The sequence below is a fragment of the Condylura cristata genome, unplaced genomic scaffold, assembly GCF_000260355.1.
Source record: "Condylura cristata isolate star-nosed mole 26May11 unplaced genomic scaffold, ConCri1.0 scaffold00007, whole genome shotgun sequence".
Taxonomy (NCBI): Eukaryota; Metazoa; Chordata; class Mammalia; order Eulipotyphla; family Talpidae; genus Condylura; species Condylura cristata.
Window position 1 is genome coordinate 33,085,929 of NW_004567108.1, and position 11,394 is coordinate 33,097,322.

General features: G+C 33.5%; 1 protein-coding gene across 1 annotated transcript in view; it reads right to left on the reverse strand.

Annotated features, from left to right (window-relative positions):
- Positions 1-11,394, reverse strand: part of MSH3 (mutS homolog 3) — a 125,837-nt gene that overhangs the window by 53,403 nt on the left and 61,040 nt on the right. Inside the window, exons 14-15 of the mRNA XM_004678432.2 lie at positions 3,790-3,977; positions 2,857-3,025 (exon numbers count right to left, since the gene is read on the reverse strand). Of these exons, the coding sequence (XP_004678489.1) occupies positions 2,857-3,025; positions 3,790-3,977 (357 nt within the window). The remainder of the gene's footprint in view (positions 1-2,856; positions 3,026-3,789; positions 3,978-11,394) is intronic.

An 11,394-nucleotide genomic window follows, 5' to 3' on the forward strand; every position in this document is an offset into this window, starting at 1 on the left:
TACCATCATCACAAGTCTCATGTGCTCCTCCCTCCTTCTGACACCCCTCCTTTGCCCTCCCCTGCAGGATGTCTCTGGTTTATAATTATCTATTTGTTTTTGTTGTGTTGTGTTTTATAATGTTATTATTTTCCAAATGTTATTATTTGGTTCTCCTATATTCCTCCGATAAGTAAAACCACCCAATGCTTTTCTTTTTCCTTCTGACTTATTCCACTGAGCATGATTCCTTTTAGCTTTATTCAGGTTGCTGCAAATAGCATGAATTTATCTTTTTTGAATGCCGAGTAGTATTCCACTGTGTATATGTACACATATTGATCCAATCGCCTATTTTGGGGCATCTGGATTGTTTCCAGGTTTTACCTATTGTAAATAGTGCTATAATAAACATAGGGGTGCAAGTGTCCTTTTGAATTAATATTTTTGTATCCTTTGGGTAGATTCCTAGGAGTGGGATTCCTGGGTCAAATGATAGCTCCATTTTTAGTAGTCTGAGGAACCTCCATAAGGCTTTCCATAGTGGCTGTACCAGATTGTACTCCCACCAGTAATGAAGGAAAGTTCCTTTTTCACCACATCCTCACCAGTATTTGGTGTTGCTAGTTTTTTTGATATCACTATTCTTGTAAGTGTAAGGTGGTATTTCATTGTGGTTTTGATTTGCATTTCCCTGATTACAGTGATGCTGAACACTTTTTCATATACCTGTTGGCCACTTGCATCTCCTCTTTGGAGAAATAAGTGTCTTTTAAGTTCTTTCGCCTATTTCTTCAGTGGATTGTTTATTTTGTTTTTGCTGAGTCGCATCCCACATGAAGTTTCTGATGATTTTTTCCATTTTTACTAAAAATTGCCAATTAAGTTCAAAAAGGTTTTATACCTTTTGAATACCATGAGCACTGAACTATCTGGATTTTATGAAACAAATTTCATGATGTTAATAATCTCTTGTGTTAATATGCATGAATATGTATGAGTCAAGTAAAACAATGATTTGTCAGAAAGATTACAGTTAGGCAGACCGGGTTTGAAACTGGGGTTTTGACTTAGATGACTTACCTAACAGCTCTCAGTTTTTTCCCTAGCAAAAGTGGAATAACCCCCTTTTTTTTTAATAAGGATTAAATTAGGTGTATAAGCAAAGCACTTAGAACTGTTCTGGACTTTAACAAATGTTTTATAAGTGGTAAGTATATTACTAGTACTGTTACATGAATAACATTTGTGTTTGTTGATTAGAAAGTAGGTTTATATATGTTAATACAACTTGTCTTCACAGTAGTCACAGTAGTCTTAGGACAGAAATGACTCATCCTTTGTCATACAGTATGTAAGTGGTAAAATTGGCATTTACACTAAGCTTGTCACAATGTAATGCTAGGTAACCACTTTTCTACTATGTGTCTTTTATATTTATATTGTAATTATCTCACAACAATTAAAACAGTGATGATATTACATACAAAACTATGAAATACAACTAAATATTTGGTTTTTCTATTGGAGGCTCAGTATAAATATTGTCAAATCATTTTTCTTTTTTATAGAGCTCTATATGGATAAAACATAAAGAATCTCTATAAGTATGTATTGATAATTTTAATTAGAAGATAAGCCTACTTAAGCAGGAGTATGTTAAATGACAAGAAATTAATAAATATTTTCATAAAAATTACAGTTCACCAGTCTCATAGTTCAAATAATAATACAAATCAATCTTTTGGCTACATATGTAAATCAATGTAAATATGTAAAAATTTGGTTTGAAATTAACTTTCCCCACTAAAAAATACCTACTTTTTGAAATTCCAACTGAAAGGCTGGAAAATCCAACTACAGGATTAGAAAGGTATTTGTTGTATAGAAATTACTCATAAATTTCCTAATTTGCTATTTTAACAAAGAAGAATTCTACATGTACCTTCAGATGGAATCTGTATTTTAATGCAAAAGTAGCATGCCTCAAGACTCAGAATAGGACAAAGACCTATAAACACATTTAAAAAGCATACTTCTTGGTTTCTAGGTATCCCTGGTGGTAGAGGGGTTAAAGACACAGGGCTCTGAAGCTACCACCAGGCACTGAAGCACAAGTTCAATTCCTGGCCAGGGAGCTGACCACATGACACAGCAGACCACCCTGTTGCAGCACCCATTATTCCCTCAGCAGTTTATTTTAGTGCATCTGCCTATTCTGTTCCCCACTCTGTCTCTGGTGAATCCTCTCACCCTCCGACACCTTTGGCCTGTACCCCAGTTCTTGTTTGCATAAATAAATAAATTTTTTTTAAAAACCAAAAGCATACTTCCTGGTTTCTACTAAATAAAAATGTCAAATATTAAACAGAAATACAGATACCAAAAATAATATTACAAATTGCCAAAATCTTATGGGGAACTTATTTAGATAGGCCTTCACCATAATTTTATTTTTAGCAGTTCTACTCCTAATTCAGTAGCAAACATTATCATTTCATCACTGTATGATACAATCATAGGTGATTCACTTTGTATTATTTCATTATCTGTAAGATCAACTTCTTTCTTCTGGGTTTCAGGGTAAATGAATTAATAAATTTATACTTATAATAGTCATGATTTTTTTATAATACAATTTCACTGAATAACATTAAAGTACATGGAACATTAAGTTGCAAGAGTTTACCACATTAAAGTAAATAAACAAAAGTTATTAAAAATGATTTTATCCAAACAGAGTAAATCAACATATTCCCAAAGAACAAAACAGAAAAAGTGATAAATGTAATTTCAACCTATCCTCAAATTTTAATTTACATTTTAAAATATTTTTTCTATTTGAGGAAAATTAATGCAAAATAACTTTGACATTACCTCCTGTCCTGATACTGTCACATACTGTATAGAAGGATTTTTTAGTATTTTTCGTATTTCTTGCAAATGTATTTGGATTTTGTCAGTAACTTCTTTAATTTCATCCTTCCTCTTTTTTATTAAAGGGAAATCAGAAAGATCTTTGAACAATTCTGTTTTATCACCAATTCTAAAAAATAAAAAAAATACAGATACATAAATTGACGCATTTATTACACCAGTCATCAAATATTTTTCCTAACATTATAAAAGACCAAAGGGTTGGAAGTCAAGAGAACAAAGTTCCAATTTTAGCTCTGCAATTATGGGTAAGCATCTTAATCTCTTAGAAGGCAGTCAAAATAATTATTCTGACATCATTTTTCTTTTTTTTGGTAAAATGATAATTCCCACAGTGACACCAAGATAAACTTATTTGTTATTATAGTGAAACCAATAAAATTATTTGTTATTTGCCCATCTGAGATAAATATAACTATATAAATACTGTTAATCTTTATATGTGTGGCAAGCATGTGTTCATTGTGAAATAACTGCAAAATAACTACCTTTTACAACTTCTATAACTTTGTTTCTGCACTTTCTAAAATTAAGACCAACCACCCCGATATATCTAGCAAGTGTGGACAAGATTACATCTGATTATTTTTAGAATAATAAATTACCACTTCTTGCACCGTGTGGACTTAATTATTGTATCATCTAATACTTGGGGAAGTAGTACATCTGTCCTACATGATAGAACTGCCTACATTTTAGAGAACAAAGTGTTACGTCCAGTAATAATACAGAACTTTCCATACCTAATCACATTTCTAATTTCACATGCAAATTCTATCACTACTTCCAGGAAGCTTAAGAATCCACACATCAAATGGCAACTGTATCAGATTACTTTCACTGCTTCAAAAAACCCAAAGGTCTGCTACTTACTTGGCAGCCTGTTCATTAAGTATCTTTAAGTAATCCTCCACTGGACTGAGAAATTCAGGAATTTCTAAAATCAATGTCCGAAGCAAGTCTGATTTGACATGGGAACTAACAGCAGGTACTAATGCTTGAAATTCTGACTTCACATGATAAAGAGTTTTGACAATCAAGAAGAACTCTTGGGTAGAACACTGAAAACAGAATTTTTTCAGTTAAATAGAATAAGATACATGAAAATGAAGTTTAATTAGTATTCTTTTAATGTTAGAATTAAAAATTAAATTTTTACTTATTTTATAAACAGGTTAAATAAATACTGATAACATCTAAACATTGTCAACAGTTTAAATACTATATAAAATATTACATTAAAGCTATAAAGAAAATGCTTTAAGGCAGGGATAGTAAATACATGTCCAATACTTTTTCACTTTAAAAAATGCACTGACCACATAGCAAATATATAGTAAACAATGTCAAAAATACAAAGGACACTTCTGAGAAAATATGTCATATTAAGACATATGAATAGGTTAATAGAAACACACCAAGTTTAACATATATTAAATACACATGTTTATATGATATACATATAGGCATTTATATAATATAATTTAATTTGTGATTCTGTATATATATATGATTCTATATGAATTAAAATAAAAAAACAAAATTTCTAGAAGGGATATATAGAGATGTTTATCTCTGTCTAGTGTGTATAGGGAAAGGGGAACAGAGGCAGAAATTTTTACTCTTAATTTTATGCCCTTCTATATTGTTTTAACTTTTTAGCATGAACTATTTTTACAGTGGAATTTCTGTACAAAGCAAGTACACTGGACAATCTCACTCTTTTTGAAACTATAGTCAAAGGCTGTATTAAAAAGCATACAGTCACGGGGCCCTCCCTGGTGGAGCAGCGGGTTAAAGCACAGCACTAAGAAGCTAAAGTCACTTCTGCATGAGTTCGATTCCCGCCTGCCCCGGAGGTGACCACATGGTGCGGCAGACCTCTCCTGACCCGCCCGCTGCTCCCCTCAGCAGTGTACTTCCTCAATCTGCCTGTTCTGTTCCCCACTGTCTCTGGTGAAGGCTCTCACCGCCCCTAAGCCTCTGGCCTGTACCCCAGTTCTGTATGCACAAATAAATAAATCTTAAAAAAAAAAAAGCAAAATCTTAGAAGTTATAAAGTAAATGTAAAAGTTGTAACTGACTTAGAATAGGAGAAATACTTGTATTTTAAATTAACTGTGACAATAACTAGGACCCAACCTGAGTTACAGAAAGAATCTTAAAAGACTCAGGAACTGGTGGCATAAATTATCTTTGGAAGGAGAAACTGGGTGGGAGGAGAGAGAATGATTATTTTAAAATTATTTAAGAAGCAACTAAATCCCTCAACTCCCTTTTCCTCTCCATACCATTAAACTACCACTCTCCCACCCTACAAAAGAGCATTTTTATTCTCTGCCATAGCGAAGAACAAAAGTATCACCAAAAACAAGGAATTAAAGGAAAGACTGCAAACGGAATGCTGAAATTCCCATTCGTTCCTATGTAGTTCCCAAAATATTGTTAGCCAGTAATGAGGCTAATAAGTATCCCTGAGGAATCTCAGAAGCCCAAGAGGAAACTTCTAACCATAAGGTAACAGGAATTATCCCCCCAAAATGGACCAGCTAGTTTACTCTAGCTAGTTTACTCATATTTTGAAAATTTCCAACTATGTAGACTATCCTAATAAGTATATTAAGGTTTCACACTTAAAAAAAATCAGGCATCAGATAAAATATTCTAATATCAATGCATAGACCAAAACAATTAATCAATAAAAACTGAAGGGAATTATAAACCAATGTTGCCACAATAAAAATTTATCTTCACAGCACACACACACACATATACCCACCCAGATGGAATCAGAGCCTCTATAGGTAGTAGAAAATTTCTAAAAACATAATCGCCAGTTATTTTATAATCTCCAGTTTTACAGAACACAGAATACTGCAACTATGAAAGCAACACGGGATGCTGTTTTTTTTTTTTTAAAAAAAAGGAACATTCAGAGAACAAGAAAGCAACAACTTCTTGGAAATTAAACAACACTAATAGAAAAACTCCAACAGAGTAAGAGGGAGATAAAGGTGATGAAATTTCCAAGAAGATAAAGCAAAAATGAGATGAAAAATACCAAAGGTAAAAAAGTTATCAAAAATGTAAATCAGAAAACTTCACAGAATTTAAGGATTTACTTTGTCAGATTCAAAAATCTCAACATAACACATGACAACAGAACCCAATCAAGGTGACTCATCATGAAATAGTAGGACACTGGGAACAAAGAGAAAATCAGTTTTCAGATTGGGGGGACAAAGATAAGGAAAAATAAGCGCACAAAGAGTCAGGAATTAGAATGACTTCAGACTTCTAAACAATAGCAGCAGAAGCTAGAAGACAACTGAGTACCACAGCTGTAACTACCAATCAAATGTGAGAGCAGGAGGAATGAGACATTTCCAGACATCAGTGCTTCAAAACATTTACTTCTACGACATCTCAGAGTGCCTCTAGAGGATGTACTCTGCCAAAGTGAAGTTGAAAAAACCAGGAGGAAGACATGGAATATAGAATCTGTTGATTCCATTTAAAGGAAATAAAAGGAATCTCAGAAGGAAGTTATATAACAATTAAGATGGTAACTAGTTCACACCAGATTTTACCATAAGGTTCAACAAAATATAATTAATAGGATAGTTGATGAAAATATCTTGACATGAGCAGATCATTTAAGGACTGAGTTAACGTAAGTACACAAAATTATATATATAAAATAGATTAATGCTAATGTATTTACAAAAATCAATTATTAACTACAAGGACTGAAATCAATATGCAGAAAAATAAGAGTCAGATGCAAGTGAACAAAAGCTGAGTTCAAAGTATATCCCAAATACCTCTTCTGCAGAAGGTTATTGTATACCAGAAAAGCTGTATATATAAAAGTGAAGCCTAGGAAATTTTGGCTAATAGTTGAAACACTCTAACAAAAGTAAAGAACTAAAAATAAACATTTTTAACATAATTTCAGAAACTCTCTTATAATTATTGTAATTTGCTAAGCAAAAGAAGAAATTGTATTTATAATGTAACATTTAATTCAACAGAAGCAGAGTGAAAACCATGTGCTTTGCAGTCAAGTCCTAAGTGCCCCAAACAAGTTATTTTTAAGTTGCTTTGGCAAAACAACTAACAAGACAACTAACAATAAGGATAAAGTAGTTACTCCTGCAATCACTCATATTCAACCCCATTTCTGGCAGCAAACTTCTCTGTGGGCTTTAGAACAGTCACCAGGGCAGCAGCAGGCCATTACAGAATTGGAAGAAGCTAGCCTAAGTTCCACGCAAAGACGTAGCTTTGAGCTTCTACTGTCTAGACAAGAAACTACTCTCACCTACAAATTTTTGGAAACACTCTCAACATTTACCAAGTGCTATTATCCTTTACATTTATTCACCAACCTTACAAGTTAATGTATTACTTTCTTACAAAACAGTTACTGATCCAAGCTAATATGAGTTCCTGTGTTTGGTGGTATTTTCTAAGACATGAAAGTTCTGCTGTCAAAAAATGTTGATTTTATTTTAGGGTAGGCCCACTTGGTATTCTCTATTATTATCATCTAAAAATAACTAATTTGTGCCTATTCCATGGCACTTTCCATAGAACCATATGGCCTCAGCTTCCATTTTCACAACATCCAGTGTTCCTTACCATGTTATGAATTTCATATAATTGGCACAATCTGTACCCACAATGACACTCACCATTTGGTGCATACAGCAGAAGCTTATTTAGAGTAATCTAATGATAAAGGACAGACATGTGCTTGATGGTCCTTGAAAAACTAATCTATAAAATTTGGTTTAAAGCAGTGAGTCTTCCAAAAATTGGTTTGTTACCAAATCAGTTCTAATATTTACTTTTCAAACCAATTTTTAGACATACTTTGTGTAAACATTAAAACAGGACTTGGAACAGCCACTTAGTGAATCAAGCCCCTTTCGTGAAGTAGATCTTAAAACTACAAAGTAAGTCATTCTTGCCTTATCTATTAGTTGCTTTTAAAAGAATTCGATTCTATACCATATGAGCTCACTTTTATGTGAAACCTAAGAAAAGTCAAGTCTGAATGCGTAATACAGAGAATAGATAACTGCAGAAGGGAGTGGGGAAAGGAATGAATAATGTGGGTCAAAAATGACAAACTTCCAGTTATAAACAAGTAAGTTCTGGAGAGGGAATGCACAGCATAGATAGCAACAATGTTGTATATTTGAATATTGCTAAGACAGAAGATCTCAAAAGTTGTCATCACAAGAAAAAAACGTAACAAATGTGTAATGGCTATTAATTTGACTTACACATTGCGATCAATTTACAACATACACATATAGCAAATCATGTTGTACCCCTGAAACTAATGATATGCCAATTATATCTTTAAAAAAGAAATAAGATTTGTTTGAAACATTGTAAATCTTTTAAATACACAAACTTTATGCAAACATCAAAGCAAAGCTTAAAGAGAAGCTGAAAGGCATCACAGAAACCACAGTATGAAATAAAGCTGTCAACCTGATGTCACTGATACTTTAACTCTACTGTTAATTAGCAATTAATAGTATTTTCAGTTTTGTTCCTATTTCTTTTTAAGAAAAGCAAAGATCTCTGACATTTGTCATTAAACCCTTTCAAGCAGTAAAGACATACTGCTTGGCGATTTACTGCTTAATGGTGGGTACTACACTTTGATTAATAAATAAACCTTTAGCAACTTCAGAAGTCATTCACATACATTAAACTCTTTGTTGCTCATAAAAATTCAATATATTGAGAAGATACTTTGTCACCCTTTACTGATGGGCCAAGGATACAAAGTAACAAATGACTAAAAGCCAATTCTGCAACATCAAAAAAAAAGTCAACCATAAAACCTTCATCACATGGTTTCTCTCATAGCAGGAATATAACAGACCAGGCAAGAAAATAATGATAATGATGAACAGCTATATACCAGAGACATTTTGTGGGGGTGAAGTGGGGAATGGGATCACAAACAGTGGGGGGAGGGAAATGCACTGGACTATGGTGATGACACATGGATGATTTGGTGATGGGAAACCCAAGGGGATTGCAACTGAGATGGAAAAATGCACAAAATGATGTAAAAATAAACTATTATATATAAATAAAAAAAAAAAAACCTTCATCACAGCTTCTACTATTGCAAAAACCAAAACAATGCATGCAAGTAATGGCAGAAGACTCCATAAGCAACTCATAAATTTCCATCCAAAGGATTAGAATTCCCAACTCTGGCTTGTTCTTTGCTTTCAATTTTAGCTAAAACATATGGAAGGCTTATATAAATCAGCTTGGGGACTGCTATTATTCTCAGAATAATACTTCATTTTAGTATAGTTTTATGAGGGGATAAGATCTAAAAAAAGTAAAAACTATAAAAAATTGGTCACAACTAAAATTCAGGCACATAAAATATTTTCTATAAATTATGATATTAGCAAAGATTTATATTTGGGCTAACTATAAAACTGGTGTGGCCTCCCTGATGGTGCAAATAGTTAAAAGCACAGCACTGCAAAGCTGTCAGCAGCTGCTTCCACAGGAGTTCCATCCCAGCCAGGGAGGTGACCCACATGATGCAGCAGACCTCTCCTGTCTTGCCTGCTGCTCCCCTTAGCAGTGTTTCATCAATTTGCCTGTCTCTGGTGAATCCTCTCACTGTCCCATACCTCTGTCCTGTACCCAGTTCTGTATGCATAAATAAACCTTTAAACATAAATATATATATATTTAATCTGTTGATGTAGCGATGAGGAGAAAATGCAATGGTAGTCAAACTGTTACCTCAAAAATGGTAGTGTACAAAGAGTGACTAAAAACCCAGTCAAGAACTCAGGTTTAAATATTAAATCTCTCTGAGCATTATATTAACCAAGGTATTGCAAACTATTGTAGCTATAATGTGTGTGTGTGTGTGTGTGTGTGTGTGTGAGAGAGAGAGAGAGAGAGAGAGAGAGAGACAGACAGACAGACAGAGAGACAGAGACAGAGAGAGAGATAGAGAGAGACAGAGTACACAGGCATAAAAGTTTCTTGTCAACAAGAAGGTGATAAACATAGTATCTTTCAGTAAAGTATTTAGAGGGAACAAAGATTCCAATGCATGTGAATAACTTTTGCAACAGGAAAAAAGTATAACATGTTTACTAATTGAGAAGTATAAATATGTAACTATAATTAATTTTACCCTTTTTTTTTAATATGATGGAAAAAAATATAATTAGCCAGCTAGATTCAGTTTGGGGAACACTGATTTTACTGGCAACATGAAAAGATCAGGGGTTGACCTTGACCATGTCAATGTTACAGAACCTCTTCACAGACTGATCTGGTGCTCATTGTCCCGTTTATTGGCCACAATGAACACAAGTCATCTATCTTCATGATTGACATTGTTAAGATAAACAGAAAAAGACATTTTATAATATGGAAAGATATTCCCTGCTCATGGATTGGAAGAATTAACATTATTAAAGTAGCCATCTTACCTAAAGCAATACACAGATTCAGTGCACTTCCTACCAAAGATTCAGTGGCATTTTCCACTAAACAAACATTAATAAAATTTATATGAAACCACTAAAGACACCCAAAAGCCAGGAAATTCTAAAATATAATAACAACAATAGGACAAAAACAGCAGTATCACACTCCCAGATTCAAACTATAATAAAAACTATAGTAAGAAAAATAGCATGGCATGAAAATAAAAATAGACACAGACCAATGGAACAGAATTAAAAGCCAGAAATAAACCAAACTTACATGGATGGCTAGTCCATCACTAAGAAAGAGTCTCTTCAACAAGTGGTATAAGGAAAACCAGACAACCAAATACCCAAAAGAAAGAAACTACACTATTATCTTACACCACACACAAAAACAAACTCAAAATGGACTAAAGAGTTGGCTTAAGGAACTTGACTTCAACAGCAAGGCAGTAAAAGAAAAAACAGACAAATGGAACTACAGCAAACTAAACACTTTTTCACAGCAAAAGAAATTATTAGAACAGAAAGATACCTTACAGAATGAGAGAAATTTCATACCTGTAGATCATGTATCCAAGGAGGCTAATATCCAGGACCTACAAAGAACCCATACAACTACCCACAAGAAATAACCTAAACAAAAACTTCTGCAAAGAAGTATGAATAGCCAACAGGCACACACACATACACACAAAATGCTTTTCATCACTTTTTACAAAGGAACTGCAAATCAAAACTATAATGAGATACCATCTCATGCCCATGAAAATGGGGCATTAAAAAAAAAAAGTTCAAAAAAAAAAAGTCCAGACACAAGAAACACGGATGATAAATATGGATACAAAAGAACTCTCATGCACTACTGTGAGAACATAAGCTGGTCCATCCACTATGGAAAATGGGTTTCTCCAGTCTATCACAGGATCCTGCATTCCTAGTCTTGGGTATCTACTACAGAATGCAAACACAC